The following is a 19,236-nucleotide window of genomic DNA, read 5'->3' as shown; positions in this document are numbered from 1 at the left end:
CTAGTGTTTATTATAAAAGTCGATCTCTGTAAGTGCCTTAAGGATTAATCTCAATGCCAAGAGGTCAAGATTATTAACAAGCTTTATGAGAGACATCAAATTGCAAGTTCAAGAATTTTGCAAAGACAGATATATAGAAAAAGAAATTACAGATGAGAACAGTGAGCTGAAAAATCAATATTCTTACCATGACCATCCCTCCTGAATTGACCACATTGCCTGCCACTGGCAGTGTCACAGTGACAGTCCCTTGTCCACTGCTGGTTGTATTGGTGTTGGCTCCTGTCTGAACAATCTGTGCTCCTGCCAAACTGGCTGCTGGGATGGTGATCATGCCTGAAACAGGGACTGTAACTTTAAGAAAATAAAACATAAAACAACAAACAGGTACACAGAAAGAAGGGAACACAGTTAGCTCCTCTTCTATCTGGCACACACTCATTCATCCTGGAAAAGCATTATAAACTGAATAAGGGGGGGGAAAGCATTCACCCACTCTCTGTCTGGTTTACTATATAAAACCCATGTAATCACAATCTTTGAAACTCTATTAAGTTTCTCGGTTATAGCTCTGAATAAATCTATCCTTGAAATGGATACTTTCCTGGGCATTACAATAACAGTTTTCAATAGGTGGCGAGACAGTTTGCAGTCTTCCACTTCTATGGGTCAGTCTGAGTATAGCTATACCCAGTTTTTGTACACATCAAGAATCTGCTTCAGGATGGAAATTTTATAAACTTATAAACTGACAAGGAATCAGCCAGTTGCAAGTCTAAAGCTTAAACCAAGCATTCCAAGTCCCCAAACTATCAACATCAGCACCGAGGAGAATGTGTTTACCATTTCCTGAGTTCCTGCCAGTGCTCATTCCAGTTCAGGCCCTCTCCTGAGTCATAACAAAAGCACACTGTTACTGCATCCACTGGATCTTACATACTGCTAAGTCTTAATCACAAGTCAAACCTTTAGTCAAGGAATCTAACTGAGATGTCCTTTTTGGATTTAACTATCAGACAAATGCTTCCAAAAACTCAAGTTCAGATTGAGCCATCTCCTCCTCTCTGAAATACATTCTCCTCTCGAGCCCTATTTCTCTACCTTCTGTATGCATTAGTTATTCCTAGAACATACCTCCATAGGATTCTGCACTATGTTTATTTGTTCACATGTATGCCTCTCTTGTTAGACTACAGTTTCTTTGAGAAGCTCTTCTTTCTTAGCAAAGTTCTACATACATAACCGGCACATAATAAGTGGTTTTGGAATAAATTAACAAAGAAGTGGCCCTGATAAAAATATAACTAAGCAACAACTCCTATTTCCAATCTTCTATTTAGAAAGTGTTAAGTGTAAGATTAAAGCTTATATAATTCTTACGAGCAGTCCTTTTTTAAAAATTATTTTTCAACTACAGTTGACATACATTATTATATTAGTTTCAGGTGTACACCCAATTAATTAGACATCCCCATAAACCTCGATCCCATCTGACAACCGTACAGTTATTAGCATATCACTGACTATATTCCCTATGCTGTACATTACATCCTCATTAGGCTCAATCTTTTAACAACCACTTAGGGATTCCTACAAATGGAACTGATGTTGGTCATGTATTGGTGACAAGGACCTAATAATAATCAATGAAGACTTACAGAAAATCTTATTTTTTGTTCAAAAATGTCATGTAGAGATCACCACAAAATTTCTGAAGCATCATTTGCTCAAGGGATGAAGATGAGTGCCCCAAAAGTAGACAGAAATGAATGGGCATACTTACCTTGCTGGAGAATGGTACCGTCTGCATTAACTGGCTGATAAACGATGGTTTGCCCTTCAGCAGTCTGTGCCACTTGCTGCCCCTGGACAGCAATTTGCTGCTGCGTCTGTAGGAAAGAAATTATAACACAATATAAGAGATTCTAAAATACCACAAAGGGTCATGTAGTGTTTTTCTCTTTTTAAAAATCCTCATCCCAGGATGTGTCTTGATTGATTTTAGAGAGGAAGGGAGAGAGAAACACTGATGTGAAAGAAACATCAATTGGTTGTTTGCCTCCTGTATGCATCCTGGCTGGGGATCGAACCTGAAACCCAGGTATGTGCTCTGATCAGAAATCAAACCTGCAACCTTTTGGTGTACAGGACAGTGCTCTAACCAATGGAGTTACCTGGCCAAGGCTAGTCTTTTTCTTTAAAAAAAATGATAGTTTTCTAACTCATTTCTACTACATGTGAAATATATGGCTCAGCTGTCTGACCCTTCTAAATCAGCCGTGCTGTGTTCAGAGCTAGTGGAATTACCTGGGTCTGGCCAGCAGTAACGGCTGTCTGGGGCTGCTGGATGATGATCTGCTGCGTTTGGCCCTGCTGGCCCTGCACCTGCACAGCCTGCCCACCCTGGATCTGGATCTGTCCAGGTGGGACCAACTGTATCTGTAGAAGACAATACAAAGAACGGTTAGTATCCTGCAGACATTGGTATCTTTTGGTCCTGGAGTATTAGTTACCCACATTCCTCTAGAAAGTGGAAAATGCTGTGAAGAGAAAAAAACAATAAAACGGAAGTCCTCTTCTGCTTTTTTTGTCTGTTAATCCTCACCCAAACGATATTTTTCCACTGACTTTTAGAGAGTGGAAGGAAGGGGGAGAGACAGAGAAACATCATCGATTGGTTGCCTCCCACACACGCCCCAACCAAGGCCAAGGGATCAAGCCTGCAACCGAGGTATATGCCCTTGACCAGAATCGAATCCGGGACCCTTCAGTCCTTGAGCCAACGCTCTACCCACTGAGTCAAACCAGTTAGGGACTGTTTGGCTATTATTTGTGAGTGATAATTTGTTTTCCACTTATGAAACAATGGGGAATTCTGACTACTGTCTTGATACTGGGTATTATAGTAACAATGTCAGTTTTTTAAAGATGATAGTGCTGGCACGGTCACATTATTTTTAAAGCATTTTTTACAGATGAAATGACATTTTATATATTTAAAATAATTCTTGAGAGAGTAGGTAAATACAGATGAAACTAGGAAGACTGATTATATGCTGATAAATGTTGAAGATGGGTGTGGTGATTTATCAAAGTTTTCTCTTTTTTGTCTATGTTTGAAGTTTTCTATAAGAAAATGTTGGGGGTGGATATAAGTTATTTCCTCCAATTTTTCCAACTCTAAGCTGGAATTGTATAAAAATGTATAAAAAGTCCTTAAACACAGAAAAATTGAGACTAACTTATCAGACACACCTGCAGTCAATACTCAGATTTAACAAGTTAGTATTCTGCCATATTTGCTTCATTTAACCTTCCCAACTAAAAGGTAACCACTATATTAAAACGGGTTGATACTCCTTAAAGAGCATATTTTATACATGTATATTCATAAAAATATATGGTGCTGCTTTATAAGTTTATAAATTTTATATAAATGACACCATATTGTATCTTTTTTAGTTAACATTGTTTTCAAGATACAGCCAGTTAAAATAGAACTAGTTCATTTGCTTTGTTTGCATGAAGTATCACACTACAGAATTATACTACGGCTCATCCATCCATTCAGTTAACGTTTGGATTTGGCACTACCCATGGTTTGTGGCGTCTGGTAGGGTTCTTGGAACATATTCCCCACGAATAAGGAGGGGACTACTCTAGTCAAATCAAATTTTTTAAAATGTCTTTAAGAAATCCTTCTCCACCCACTGCATAAAGAAAATTCTCCTGTAAAGAGAATCTCAGGTTTCCCAGTATGCTTTTTTACATTTAGATCTTTAACAAGTATTTTGTATATAGTATGAGGTAGAGATTTTCTGTATCATTTTTAATTAAAGTTTAGTTGATATACACTATATTAGCTTCATGTGTACAACATAGTGCACATACACTGTCACTATAAGTCAGTCTAATAACCATCTGTCACCATAAAGTTATTACAATATTATTGATTAGATTTTCTGTCATACATTACATCACCAAGACTTATTTTATAACTAGAAGTGTGTACTCTCAATCCTCTTCACTTTTTTTATCCTTCCCCTGCCACCTTCACCTGTAACAATCATCTCTTGTTCTCTGTATCTATGAGTCTGTTTCTGTTTGTTAGATTTCACATATAATTGAAATTATATATTTGTCCTTCTCTGTCTGACTTACTTCACGTAACATAATACCCTTTAGGTCCATCCACGTTATATATCTATTTCATTCTTAAACAATTTATTCACTGCTATTTTGTACTATTTTTGTTATATACCAACTTCCACTATTCTTGACTCTCTAGTCCAGTTCCATTGTCTATATTAAGCCAGGGATCCTAACCTAAAATTATATGCAAAATGTTCCATTTATCTGGACATCTACACCTTTTCTAAGAAGAGGGAATAGGATCTCACTGGAATTCTAAAATAGAGGATCCAATATAATAAAGAGTAAGAAGTACTCTTCTAAAAAAGAATTGAAATTTTATGCATCCTAAGAAAGGCTACGGGATCTTACCTAGAGCTTTGTATATGTTAACAGAAAAGAATTTTTCTAGGATGGTTTGATTCAGGGGTCCTCAAACTACGGCCCGTGAGCCACATGCAAATACAAATATTGTATTTGTTCCTGTTTTGTTTTTTTACTTCAAAATAAGATATGTGCAGTGTGCATAGGAATTTGTTCGTAGTTTTTTTAAAAACTATAGTCTGGCCCTCCAACGGTCTGAGGGACAGTGAACTGGCCCCCTGTTTAAAAAGTTTGAGGACCCCTGATTTGATTAGTTACATACAGTCCTGCTTGGAGGGAGGAGAATGAGATAACCCTGTCAGACACTCTTAAAAGTAGGTAAATAAATGAATATAATAAAAGCATAGAATTTAGAACTGGAATGAACCTTAGAAATCACCTGATAGAAAATGCACTTTCTGATGAGAAAACTGACATACGAAAGCTTGCTTAATGGCAGACCTGGGAATGAAAAGTCAGATCACTGCATGCCCCGCACACTGCTCCTAACACTGTATCACACGGTCTCCATTCAGGAGTGGAAAAGAAGTTGTGGCAAGGGGATGAAGAGGAGGCAATAGAAGGACAGAAATGAAATAGTGTAAAAAAGAGTTAAAGTACACATACTGAAAATATATTTAAAGCCTCATACATTTATTCATGAAGAAATGTGGAAACTATTTTTAATCCTAACTACAACTCTATTGTGGCAAAAATATGCCAATAGTTTTAAAAATGTTACTATTCCTTCGCCAAGCAATTTCCCTACTCCAAAGAAACTACCCTAAGAATTCAATGAAAATAAAACTATCATGCTCAAATAAATTTATAGTAATCTTACCTATAATAGCAAAAATAAAATAAAGTAGGCAGGGCGGAGGTTGGCCGATTGATGTCTCTCACATCAATGTCTCTCTCTCTCTCTGTCTTTCTCTGTCCCTCTCTCTCATATTCCCTCCCTCCCTCCCTTCCACTCTCTCTAAAAGTCAATGGACAAAATAACCTCAGGTGAAGATTTAAAAAACAAAACAAAACAAAACAAAAAAACAAAGTAATGTGAAGAAATTAGAAGTCAGATTTATCAAGCAGTGTGATCAGGGCTTTTTTCAACGTGTATTAAATTCCTACAGAGAAACTAAGACACCAATGAGATCACTTTAACTATTAAAACAAAATCTATATAGTAAGAAATTAATAGTTCTTCCTCATTCCCATTTCCATGTTAACAAACACATATATTACATAGGGGTTTGGCCACTAATTACAAAGATAATATCACATAGTATATGTTTCCCTGCAAATTATTTTTCACCAGAAGTACGTCAGTATTAACCACCATCCCATGTCAATAGTTTATCCTTTTTAACAACATAATATTCCACATATGAACATCGTATGACTTATTCAACCACTTCCTTATTCTTATAAATAGGCATTCAGGTTACAATACAGCTCTTTTGGTAGCACAATGCTGCAGTAAATGTATTTGTACATTTCTCCCTATTTATCAATGCTTTTCATCCTATAGGATTCTCAAAAGTGGGATAGGTTTATGTATTTAAGAGTAAGATGCCTTCCAAAATGACTTCAGAATTTGAAATTACCTAAGTAATGAGTGTATCCTTTCCTCCACACATTGTAGAACTGGATATAATAATTCTTTTTAATTTTTGCCAAATTGATAAAACTCCCTCTACTTTTAATATTTGCATGTAATATCCAGAGTTGCATGTAACAACATCCTACCTATTTCTGTTAATCTCTTCTACATTTTTTTTCTGTTTTGGAATCAGTCTTTCCAGTGGATTTATCTATTTTATTGATCTCTTTAAGAATCAGCTTTTATTTACCCTTTCTACATTTTTGTTAGTTTTATTCTTCACTAATTTTAACCTACTTTTTGCTCATTTTGTTCTTTTCCTAAGTTCCTATGAGAAATATTATTAATTTATTTTCAGTTAAAAAAAAAGGCTATTAAGTTTTGCTCCAAATACAGTGTAAGGTGTTTCTGATGTGTATGGACCGAAATATCTTTTCTTCATTACTTGCTAGATGATTCAAATTATTAATTACATGGAAAGAAATGAAAAGGATAGCATTTCTGAGCAAAAACAAGAATCCCCAAAGCAGATTATAAATTTCCTCCCTTACTGACATAAAATGCTAACAAAGCTCACTCAATGAATTACTTCTATAAAACTAGATTCCCATCCCTCCATGTTCTTTACATTGATTCAAAAATCATGCCTAATTACTCCTTACCAGAGACGTACAATTTCTGTCTAGTTCTGCTTTATCACTGGTACTACAAAGGTGGACTATGACTAAATGCAAAGAGAGGGTAGGAAGCAATTAAATGCAACAATATCAACTGTCAAATAGCTTGTAATAACTATTCTATAAAAACCTCTACTCTGACATTCTGTCTAAATACTTTTTCATACCACTCACCTGCTGCAAACCCTGGGACCCAGATACAGGTACTTGCATGATGGTTTGACCTTGTCCACCAGGGACAGCCTGGACCATGATGGGTTGGCCAGTTGATGTGATTAACTGGCCTCCACTGACCTGCACCATTAATGGCTGCCCCTGGACCTAAAATGAAATAAAGTAAGTACAATGAAATAACATAAGACACAAAATGGTTTTTACTAAAAGATAATTACTGGAACTATTTTGCTGCCTTGCTAGAGGGGGGAAAAGCAGGAGAGACCCCATGATAATAAGTCTCAAGTCCTATGTTCTTCAAGTATCTTTGGTATTTTTGACTAAAGGCCAAGTTGAATACTTTAAAGTCAGATACAATGGAGTATATCCAGGCTTTGGGAAGTCTCAATAGATATAAGGCACTTATCACCAAATATACGCTAACTCCATAAGAAGCATTTAAACAAAATGTCAAGACTATTTGCCTTTTTAGACTAATATCCAGGAATGATCTCTAGTGAGGGCTGAAGAGGAGGCAATGAGAAGGGTAGCTAATGGCAGTGATGATGTTTAAATGCAAATTCTAAATAACCTGGAGGGAGTAATCAAATTACCTAGCAATACAGGAGGATGGGTAGCAAGCCACTCTGTAATTTTATGTAGAACACCCTTTCTCAAGCATAAATAAAATGTACATATTTTATCCTCTTCACCTTATATTTCTGGGAATTCTAGTCTGGTTGTCGTAGAAAAGATCCCATGACTAAAAACTGCCTAGAAATATTTTCTGATCTGTTTGTAGTATCTGCGATGGAATTCCTCGCACTGGGCCCTGCAATACCTGCAGTTATTTTAATTTTAACAGAAGCAATGACAAATATGGAAATTATACAAAGCACTCAAGCATATAAAACAAATTCCAACTTTTGAAGCTCCCATGAATAAACAGAAAACTCTAGAAGGCAGCCATTATAAATGCTCTGTTGTACCATTTTGAGTCCCAATAAAAAATACCTAGCTAAGAGAATGCTTTCTAGAAGCCAAAAAATAAGCCACTTAAAAAGTGAAATGGAGTGAATGTTCAACAGAATAGCTAAAAGTCAAAAACTCATTTTCAGATTCTATCTTTGAGGAATTTCTTATAATATTACAAAAGAATATTTGTAGGACTTAAAATAGTCATTCTTAATGCCAGTGAAAAAATGTTCAAATGAAATTATCAATCAGACCTAGAGGAGTAAATTCGATATTAAACACCCCATCCCAAGAGTTCCAGAATCTTTAGAAATATTCGAAATCCTAGTTTTGTGAAACTGCTCATTGAGAAATTCCAGATTAATATTAAGAAGTTTACAATCTGATTCTCCTGCTTTCTCCTTCCCTTACTTCCCCACCCCGAATCAAATCCCCCGTTACACCAATGTCTGCATATGTTCTAGCAGGAAAAGATTTTTTTCAGAATATTTATTGCATGAATAACTAAAAGAACAATTTAAAGTTTTCCAAAATAATGAGACCTTTAAGGAATAGTTTCTATTATTTCCATAAACTGTCTCCGCTTCTTTTAAATAAAATCTACATATGTAGGGAATACAAGTTTTAAGGTGTAACTATTAATTTTCTAGATCTCTGTCATCTTAACTTCTCCCCTTGTTGACATGCTGTAAATGCACATAATAAACCATTTGAGACTCCAAGAAGCCCATTTGTATTTACAACATACGAATGATTGCAAGGATACATGCATCAGACAAAAAGCCATACAGTTAAGAGCATGTTACATTCCCATTCCACAAGTGGTTAATGACAATATTATTTCATACATCAGTAAGATGAAGTAAGCATGAAAACATAAATACAAGCTGCTGAACTGTGAGATTTATAGTTTGGGAGAACCTACAAGTTCTTGTTCTTTCAGGCTAATTTACGTTCAGAATTGGCATCATCAAACACTGTGGGTGACACATGTGGGGGTGGGGCTGAATCGGTAAAGTAAAATGATTACAATAAGGGGTAGTTAACTGCAGGATGTTTAGCGGTTCTACATTCTAGGTCCTATTTTGAACTATTTCCATTTAGTGGACGAAAAAAGATAGGGCACCAAAGTCTTACCAGTTTCTCAAAAATACAGTCATTTTAGTCAAAGTAACCTACAGACACAGAAAAGACTAATGCTCCTGCTCCTGATCTTATTTTGGAGCTGGCCAAAATATCACGCCAAGTTTGGATATTTAACTTAGCCAACATGTTAGGGAACTGCATTGGTTAAGTAAGAATTCTTATCGTGGCTATAACACCTAAAACCTATAGAAAGTATCTATCCCAGGTATGTCCAATCTAGAGGTATGGGATAATCTTTGCAGATCTGATTAAAAAAAAAAAAACAGGTCATTATTTTCCCAGAAAATAGCAGAGGCAGCAGTTAAGAGATTAACAAGATTTAGTGATTAGATAAAACTTGCCAAGTACAATTATTACTTTGCACCTGATTTACCCTTTTAATAAAAACAATCTATCCTAGCTAATGTGCACATATTCTCTCCTCTACTATTATAGTAAAGTTCATGAAATTTTATCTTGCAATCTGACACAGAGTTTGAATTCTAAATAGGTTTTGATGTCACTTGTAAGAATTTCTTCCTATCCCTTATGACAATTCTTTCCAAGGCATTCCCAAAGAAACGTACTAGCCAAATGCTGTTTTCAGAAAATTCACCCTGCAGTCACTACATGACTTGGCATGAAACATTAGAAAACCGGCATGGTATAAGTCTCAAAGACAAGTTAGCATCAAAAACATGCAACTGACTTTGACATTTCTCCTTGAGATCCTACCACAAACAGCACCAGACATGAGGAAAGGAGAAGTTCATGCAGTGCTTACAGAGAGTCAGAGAGGGCACCACTACCTGGAGGGTCTGGACTTGCTGGCCTGAGGCAGATGCCACCTGGGCCTCAGTCTGCAACTGGACAGCAGTGACACCACCCTGCTGCTGAGAACAGGAACAGGAAGAGCTTGAAACGTGTCAGGAATAAAATGTATGGTTCAAGGCATGAGATCACCTTACCTCTTATAGGGGAGGGAGAGATGTCTTTCAACAGCCCCACCCTACACAGAACTTTCAAACTGTACAGACTCCCTACCCTGAAGCTGTTTGGTTGAAGGTAGCAGGACTGAAGGTATTAGCCCTTTGTCCCCAGAGTGGAACTCAAAACACACTCCCATGACTCAAAAATGTCAGGACAGTTGTTATCGTTAAAACAGAATTTGTTAATGCAGTCCTTCCCTCCAGAAATAGGTATTTGATTCTTTTGCTTACAATGTTATTTTAATGTGTGTGTGTGTGTGTGTTTTTATTTCCCCAAACGAGTTCACAAGAACAAAGGTCTTAACAACCTTGAAGCTACAATGAAAAATTTCTGGGGCTTAAATGCAATCATCAGAAAGGAAGAAAAAAAGCAATCACTGTGAATCAAAATCATTTTCATGAGGTTACTGTTCCCATGTCCCCAAACTAGGATTACTTCTACTCAATTGGGCTACCTTAGAAGCAATTTCAACCTAATTTTTATGTTCTGTGATGGCAAGTTCTGACAGAACAAAAATTCACCCACCAGGGCATGGGTGAGAACGAAGGGCCCTTCATGGATTCCCCTTTACAAAAAAGGCAGGTGAAGGGAACTGCCAGAGCCACAGCAGCTATATGGAAGGAAAGATGAGTAAAGGAGTTTAAATAACTTCTCTATTAACGAAGAGTAGCTCTGTCTCTTGATCATTAGATAGAACTCACCATCAAATTTTCCTTTTCCCTCCCTACAAACTACTTTTCTATATTATCTAAGATCCATTTTAGAAACAAAATACTCCTAATCTTGGCCTAAGGTTAAATTGATACATGGTAATTTCTCCTATGGAGAAAAACAAGAGAAGTTTCACTAAAATAAAGCCACCTATAAAGCATCGGAAAATGTAAGCTGTGTATAAATTCAAGAAAGTAACCCATCTAATTAGGGGATTGCTTTCTAATATGTGTTTATCCAGAAGAATGGCTGTCTATTATCCTCATGGTAAACTAGAACTTTTCAGAATAAGCACTGTAGTGGATCAAGTCAAAGAGCAGTAGACTTCTTAGACGCTGACTATCTTGATTTGTGTATTGTGGCCAATACCTTAGTAGATCACACACTAGCTTAATCAGGTAGAAAAACAACCAAATTGAATCCAGAGAAAACAAAAACTTCAAATTTCCTCTGAAAACAGACTAGGTGTTTTGACTTTTAATAAGATAAAAAGGGGCAATTTAAGCCAGGCCAGGCCAGTGTGACTCTGTTTGAGCTTCAACCCATGAACCAGGAAGTAACCAGTTTGATTCCCGGACTCTGTCCTTGGTGGGGGACCTTTGGGAGGCAACCAATGGATGTGTCTCTCTCATTGATGTTTCTATGTCTCTAACCCTCTCATTCCTCTCTCTAAAATCAATAAAAACATTAAACCAGGCTCTCAGGAAGATCAAATTCTCAGTGGTCACAGGCTGGATACAGAGTTCTGAACATGGAAAACAGCAGAGAAATCACAAGTTTAATCTTCAAAAGCACTTCGTTAGCACAAGTCATTAGACCCATTCTTTATAAGATCTGGGGTCTCTAAAATAATTCCCCAATTGAGTAGTGCTGTTATCAGCTCCATTGCTGTGACATTTAAAGCAGTTTTACTTCCATACCTGCTGCTGAATCGGTCCAGCCTGTACAACAATCTGCTCTGTTGAACTATTGCTGTTCGCTGTATACTGCTCCATGGTCCCTCCAAGTTAGAATCCTGTACACAGGGAACTTCACTCCGGAGGTTATAGAAGACTGTGAGATGCACTCCTATTAAAAATGTTGGGAAAAAAACAAGAGTAGAGATTGTTATTACACTATGCCAGATGATTAACTTTGAGACTTATCACTGTATTTGTAAGAAAGCAGCATGAGAAAATAGAAAATGTTTATGCAGTGTCATTTTTAACTAGGGTTACATGGTACAATTATGACAATATCATAATTCTATTTCATGTTTTAAAAATGCTTTTTGTCATTTCACTGGCAATCTTTTTTTAAAATATATTTTATTGATTTTTTACAGAGAGGAAGGGAGAGAGATAGAGAGTTAGAAACATCGATGAGAGAGAAACATTGATCAGCTGCCTCCTGCACACCTCCCACTGGGGATGTGCGCGCAACCTAGGTACATGCCCTTGCCCGGAATCGAACCTGGGACCTTTCAGTTCGCAAGCCGACGCTCTATCCACTGAGCCAAACCGGTTTCGGCATTTCACTGGCAATCTTACCTTTCAATAATAAAAAAGCAAAACCTGTACCTTAGAAATACTCATGAGTTATAATATCACTTTGTCACAGGCTTATAAGTCTGCGCATGTACTTTAGAGAAGAAACAGTTCTTTAATTTATAACACGTGTTGCAAGCCAAACATGTTACTCTAGTTCCCTACATATTTAAAACTTCAGGGTTTATTATTTAGTAAGTAAATTAACCAGACCTGAGGCCAAACATTTATTTTTCTTATCAAAATCTCCATTAAGTTGCGCCAAGTAAGAAAGCCCTAGCAAAGATTTAGGAGTTTTCATTTTAATCCAGAGCAAGAAATAAAAATGAATTATAACTAATGCCAAAAATAATTCTTTACAGATTAGATATAAGGAAAATTTTTAAATGGCTATGGTTTTCTCTAAAAAGACCGTAAGTTTTTTCTAGTCTTGAATTTGAATGCCTAATAACATGCCACCCTTTATTGTATCATTTTAACTTATTATGGGAATTTTCAAATATATTCAAAAGTAGTGAGAACATTATAATAAACCCCCATAGCCATAATCTAACTTCAACAATTCTCAACTCATAGTCAAACTTGTTTCACATATATCTCAACCACTTTCCACCATCCCCTGGATTATTTTGAAGCAAATCCCAGACACCATATTATTCCCCAAATCCATAAACACTTTAGCATCTATCTCTAAAGAGACTCTTTTCTCTTTATCATTTTATAAAAATGATATTGTCTCTACTATGTCATTCAAACATTAAAAAATAAATAAGTCTGTAATATCATCAAATAGCTAGTCCATGTCCAAATTTACCATTCTCATATACTTTAACAGTTGAAATAAGGACACAATTAGGTAAATTGAAGTGATATTTGAGAACCACGAATAAAGACTTGATTAAAAAATTTAAGGTAAATTTTCCTTGGAAATACGGGGGAGGCACAGGTATATAAACAAAATGCAGATAAATCTTTTTTCTCTATTTTTCTTTAGGCCTTCATAAATCTTAAAAAGTGAGTAAGATTATATGTGAGAGAACTAAACTGCACATTTTAACAGCAAAGCAAGGCACCACTCTCTATTAATCCACACATAATGGACGAGATCACTTGCAAGGTGTCTCAATATTTTGTGAAAGAAATATATTCAAGTGCATATCTAAGTATTTAGAAAGAAGTGTATTGATGGCAAAAATTTACTTTGAAATGCATCAAAAAATAAGACTGATGGATGAATAAGACAAGTACGGTACAATGTTAATGGTAGACTCTAGGTAGTGAGTACACATGTGTTTATTGTAAAGTTCTTTTAATTTTACTGTGAGTTTGAACATTTTTATACTAAAATGTTTAAAGAAAAAAATCTTAACAAAAATTAAGCTTATCACTCATAATCAAAATGGTATATAGTATAGAAGAGCCATAAAGGATAGGATGACTGTGTCATCACAGCATCCTGTACCAGGTCATACAGTTCTCCAACTCACTACCATTGCTCTAATGAAATACTCACCAAGCAAATATGTAGTTTTAATTTGGATTTACATATAGATTAGCCAATAAGGAGTATATATAATCAGCAACACAAGTAAACTTGAGAGCTATTTTCTCATTACCCACTGACAAAATGGCACTCTGATCTCTACATCAGTCTCTTCTGAATTGGTTGACTGAGTCAGCTCTAAAGAGACACTGGGAACAGTATAGAAAAATCGGGTTTTCGACCAGGCTAAGTGGCTCTGCCAGGGAAGTAAACCATCTCCCTAAACTCTATCTTGTTTCTAACTGCAGTGCACACAATAGGACTAAAGAATTAAGTCATGATACAAAAGCGTAGATGTGATTTCATTTATTTAAACCCTGAAAGGACAATAGTAATCGAGAGATAGAAAGTAGACCAATGGTTCCCTGGGACTGGAGGAGGTGGTGAGGGTAAGAGAAGAAGGGGAAAGTGGGAGGTTGATTGGATAGAGCGCTTGGACCTTTTTGGAGTGATGAAAATGTGTTGTTGTTCAATTGGTTACCTGCTGCATGCACCATGACCAGGACCTAGGGATTGAAACTGCAACCCAGATATGTGCCCTTGACCAGGAACCGGACCCACGACCCTTTGGTCCTAGGGCTGACACTCTTTAACCACTGAGCATATCAGCCAGGGTATGATGAAAATGTTGTATATCCTCGCTGTGGTGGTAGTTACATAAGTGTATAAATTTGTCAAAATTCATCCAAACGTAAATTTAAAATAATTACCCTTTGTATCTAAACTGTTTATCTCAAAGTTAATTAATAAAGTTGAAACTTTATTAAAGTTTTAATTTGGAGCAGTTGTGTTATGGAATAAATTAGTTAAGAAAATCTGCATGACCTATTTATTAGTAATTCATATGCTATTTGAGTAAGATGCTATTCACTGAGCTGCTCCAAATTAAAATAAAGAAACACTTGCCCTAACCGGTTTGGCTCAGTGAATAGAGCGTTGGCCTGCAGACTGTGGGGTCCTGGGTTAGATTCTGGTCAGTACCTTGGTTGCGAGCACATCCCCAGTGGGGGAATGTGCAAGAGGCAGCTGATCGATGTTTTTGACTCTCTATCCCTCTCCCTTCCTCTCTGTAAAAAAAATTAATAAAGTATATTTTTTTAAAAAAAAGAAAAAAAACACTCAAACCTGTGAGGAATTTTTGTGAGTTTATTTGAGCCCAAACTGTCAACAATTGCCAGGAAGCAGAATCTCAAGGGACTGAGATAATGATCCGGAGAATGGTAGTTTTGCACCTTATTTTACATTATAATCAAAAGAGGAGACTTATGTGTGTTACATGAAATCCATTGGTGCTAGATTAGGGAGGCGGGAGAAAGCCAAGAGGGGAAACCCCTGGGACAGGGAAAAAGAGTAAAATGACTGACACATACTTCTTTTACATAGGTGGTGCGGGATGGTTAACAGTCAACAATTAACTCAGTGACACTGAGGGGACGTATGGTCTCTGCAGAGCGGTGCCTGTGCTTTGAGGGGTCCGGAAAAGGGAGAATTACTTTGACATCCAAAGATGTTACCGTAGATGCAGTAAGACAATAGGCTCGGTTAAGGTAAAGATTGACCTTTTTCAGGGAAGATACTGGCCTAGGACATGACTACCCACCACAAACTGCTCTTAGTTAAAAAAGTTTTAATTTTAGACCATTCTTTGTGCTTACTTTAGTTCTCTGGGTTTGCAAGGCTGCCATGCAGACTTTCACTGAGCTGGTCAGGTTAGCATGTGACTCCTTTTCGTCCACAGTATCAAGAAGAACTGTCCTCTACGTTTCCACACCTCCCCTAACCCAAATCCCCTTATTGTATGAGATTCTTTTCTTGACCACTAATTTCCAGAAATTTGCATCTTACTCAAATAGCGTATGAATTACTAATAAATAGGTCATGCAGATTTTCTTAACTAATTTATTCCATAACACAACTGCTCCAAATTAAAAACATTTAAATCTACTCTACTCTGAAGGGTAAAAAAAGAGCAGTTTCAAATCTAATAGCAATCCTTTCTCATATTAATGTGAAAGTGACTCATTCTGGAACATGATATTGAGATTGCTAATGGTGAATTCAGTAACACCACTAGCTTCAGTGAAGCCATATGCTCTACTGCTGTGAGCTTCAGTTAGCAGAACTGTTACAGGCAGTTAGACAGACAGGATCAGAGCAGGGACAAAGGGCTAGTACAGAAACTCCTGAGGGCAGAGAGCCCTGGATGCCTGCAAGGGGCAAAACTGGGAAAACAAAGAATCTCACCCCCAGGGTAACCTTTCCTTCCCTGACTTTTCATACCTCTAGTTATGTGGTTTAGACTCCTGACTTTTTCCTCCCTAAAGATAGCATCTAGGCTTCTGCTGTATTTCCGCTTCAGGCCCAGAAAAGCAGCAAAACCAGACAAGCATGCCATGGCAGCCTCAGGACCAGCTGTACTGACAGTGGAGACCAGGACCATGAAAGAGCACACCTGGAGAACAGTGAGACCCTCCCCTGAGATTCCCACCTGCAAGAGAGAGTGAAATACCCTCAACACAAAGGATCCAGTGCCTGCTTGCCCCCAGGGCAGCACACCCCCACCATTATTCCCTGACCCTCTTCTTTCTTCTAAGGGACCCAGTAAGACATGCAACCAGGGGAGCAATGAGCAGCAGCAGCTTGTCCCAGGCTCAGCCCCCCAAACCTGTCTCCGAGGCCCCCTTTTCTCTGACTTCTCCGTGGGCCAAAGCAGCGCAGCCTGGGCTCCTGTTACTTCTTCCATGCCCTTCCTTGACTCACTGTCCTAAGTGTGTTTTTGCTGGCTTTGTTGCACTTTGTCTCTTGATAGAAATCTTTCCTTCAAGAAGACAAGAACCAAGATCTAGTCCTCTCACCAGTAACAGAACTGTAATAAACCTGACATTGTCTTTCCTCAAGTGCTACTTTACCCAAGATTCTGACAAAATTAAGTCAGCCAGATTTAGTCTGTCTAGCTCTTGTTTCTAACTCAAAGTTTTGAATGTTTTTCCTCAGAGAGTGTGTGTTTATCCTGGCTAGCATGAAAATTCTCTTCTTTCCACTTCAAGGCACAGAACCTGAAATGTAGCTAATTACTAGGAATATGTGGACCCACACATATTTTTAAAGCTTAAACTTCTAGAGTCAACTGTAAGCATGTAAAAGCCCTCAAAATTATCATATTTGACAATCACCAGCAGGAAAAGTCTAGAATAGAAGCTTTCAAACTTCTTTGACCACAATTCATAGTAAGAAACACATTTCCTATCAAACATTAAAAAAGTAACTGAAACAGAAGTTTCATGAATACTTATCTTTTATATATATCACCCCCTGCCCCCCGACAGAGGAAGCGCTGGGCTTGGAGCCCGTACGCGACTGGCATTCGCCCCGAAGCCCCACAGAACCTTAGTGTTCTGCTCTTGGCTGCCTCCTGCACGCCCCCCACTGGGAATCTGAGCCAGCAATCTAGGCAAGTGCCCCGACCAGGAATTGAATTGTGACCTCCTGGTTCATAGGTCAGTGATCAACCACTGAGCCATGCTGGTCAGGTGATGAATACTTATCTTTTATAACATAAAATATACACTTTGATATTTTCTATTTTATTATAAAAATCACCAGCATTAGCCCACTAAATTGATTTTACAACTAAATAACTGGGTCCTGGTTCTTTGATGAAAGACTAGAACTAACAGCTGTCCCGCTTCCTTAATGTTCTGTTCAAGAGGTTTCAGGATTGGAGCTTCGAATTTGCTCCTTTTCTCCACTAATGATGTATCATGTCCCCGACACTGTCTTAAAGGTTTTAGAAAAAGAAACTCTGACAAAGATTCTAACTTCAAAGAGTCTTTAAGTTTAGTAAAGGAGTAAAAATCTGTACTGGAATCTAAGAGAAACAAAGTAATAAGGCAATCTGGAGGAGAGATTTCTTCTACTGGGGATAGACAAATCAAGGAATACTTTAGGAAAACGTGGCATCTGACCTGGTGGTAAGTGCAAGCAAGATTTATATGTGATGATGTGGGAAGGGGTTGAGTACTCCAAATGAACAACCAACATAGTAACAAGGACACAAATTTCAGCATATGAACAGCAGACTGAAAGGCCCAAACCGCAAGGGAAAGATACTGTCTCTCAAAATTTTAAGTGCTTCTGTAGACAGGTGGGAGCTCCAGGTGTTCAGCAAAAAAGTAACCAGATTATACAAGGATCTGTGAGGTCCAAAAGATTGGCAACTGCTGTTTTAGAAAGTCTAGCCAAATGTTTGGTGGCTTTAAAGTGATCAGATAGCCGGGCAGCGAGGGCACATGCCTGGGTTTCGGGCTCCATCCCCAGTAGGGGGTGAGCAGGAGGCAGGCAATGGATGATTCTCCTCATTGATGATTCTATCTCTCTCCCTGAAGTCAATAAAAACATATTTTTAAAAAGTGGTATGTTTTAAAAAATATCTAAGACGCACTGCACATCTATTAATGTGGATAAGAATGAAACAACACTGGATTAGTTGTTTTCTGAAACCTACCGGTTGTATGACCTTAGTAAATGTGATTAGAAAAACGGGCATCATATACTGAAGGCCTACTGTGTGCTAGGGGCTGCACTAGGTGCTTCAATTATGTAAAAACTTTTATCAAGTCCTAGGGAAATCTCCCTTTCTCCCCCCAAAAAAGCTGCTGTTTTGGGACAGAACCCCGCAAGTCGGAACCTTGTTTTCCCAACCTTAGACCCTCACCACTACTGCCTACTCTGTCCCCCGCCCCTCTGACAGCATCTCGGTGCCCCTACCCCTCTCTTCGGTCAGAAGGAACCCCATCACCCCGAGGCCCAGCAAACGAGCGGCTACAGAAAGCTTCCAGGAGGCTGTGGGCAGCTCCCACATCACTGCTGCCTGCACAAAACGGAACCTGGCCCCGTTACATCACTGCCCTTAGGTATTGATCAGCTGTTCACCTGTCAATCTCCGCTAGGCAGAGCAGATTCTTATTCACATCTGCCCACTCCTTCCCCATCCGACATGCCGGTGCCCGGTACACACTACTAACTGTCCCATACTTGGTTGTCAAAAGAGAGGTCTTCTTACCCTAAAACCCAACAATACCTCCTGAAAAAAACACGTTAATATGGAATTGGAAAGTATATTAGAAAAAAATAAACCAAGAGTAGCTGTGGATTGAACGAAGACACGTTCAAAGTGACACGGAAAGGTGAAAGGAAAAGGAATGCACACTGTTAAGGGAGGACAAGTTCACGAGACAGAACTAAGTGTGAAAAGCAAGTTGTGCGGCCTCCGGGGAAAGAAATGCGAAGGGCGAGCCGTCTCCCGGGAGTGAGGCTCCCGGCACGGAGCGGGCCGGCCAGGAAAGGGGAACCCGCTTGGTCCGGCTCCAGGACTGAGGTGTGCGGTGCGGCCCCGGCGAGCGCGGCGGGGAGAGGAAATGACGAGCCAAAAGGGGGTGGTAA

The 19,236-nt window shown here is 38.3% G+C and overlaps 1 protein-coding gene across 8 annotated transcripts in view; it reads right to left on the bottom strand.

Moving 5' to 3' along the window:
• NFYA (nuclear transcription factor Y subunit alpha) overlaps nt 1-19,236 on the bottom strand; it is a 29,421-nt gene that overhangs the window by 9,417 nt on the left and 768 nt on the right. The window contains exons 1-7 of one of the 8 annotated variants that reach the window (XM_015572200.1): nt 18,727-18,919; nt 11,646-11,793; nt 9,831-9,917; nt 6,946-7,092; nt 2,308-2,439; nt 1,784-1,889; nt 188-354 (exon numbers count right to left, since the gene is read on the bottom strand). In XM_015572200.1, the coding sequence (XP_015427686.1) occupies nt 188-354; nt 1,784-1,889; nt 2,308-2,439; nt 6,946-7,092; nt 9,831-9,917; nt 11,646-11,720 (714 nt within the window). In that variant the 5' untranslated portion in view covers nt 11,721-11,793; nt 18,727-18,919. Of the gene's footprint in view, nt 1-187; nt 355-1,783; nt 1,890-2,307; nt 2,440-6,945; nt 7,093-9,830; nt 9,918-11,645; nt 11,794-12,464; nt 12,485-18,726; nt 18,920-19,236 lie in introns of those variants that run through there. The other 7 variants (XM_015572201.1, XM_006776315.2, XM_006776318.2 and 4 more) reach the window with 7 other exon arrangements.

The sequence above is a fragment of the Myotis davidii genome, unplaced genomic scaffold, assembly GCF_000327345.1.
Source record: "Myotis davidii unplaced genomic scaffold, ASM32734v1 scaffold167, whole genome shotgun sequence".
Lineage (NCBI taxonomy): Eukaryota > Metazoa > Chordata > Mammalia > Chiroptera > Vespertilionidae > Myotis > Myotis davidii.
Note: the sequence above shows the minus strand (reverse complement) of the source record. Positions and strands in the feature narration are given on the sequence as shown.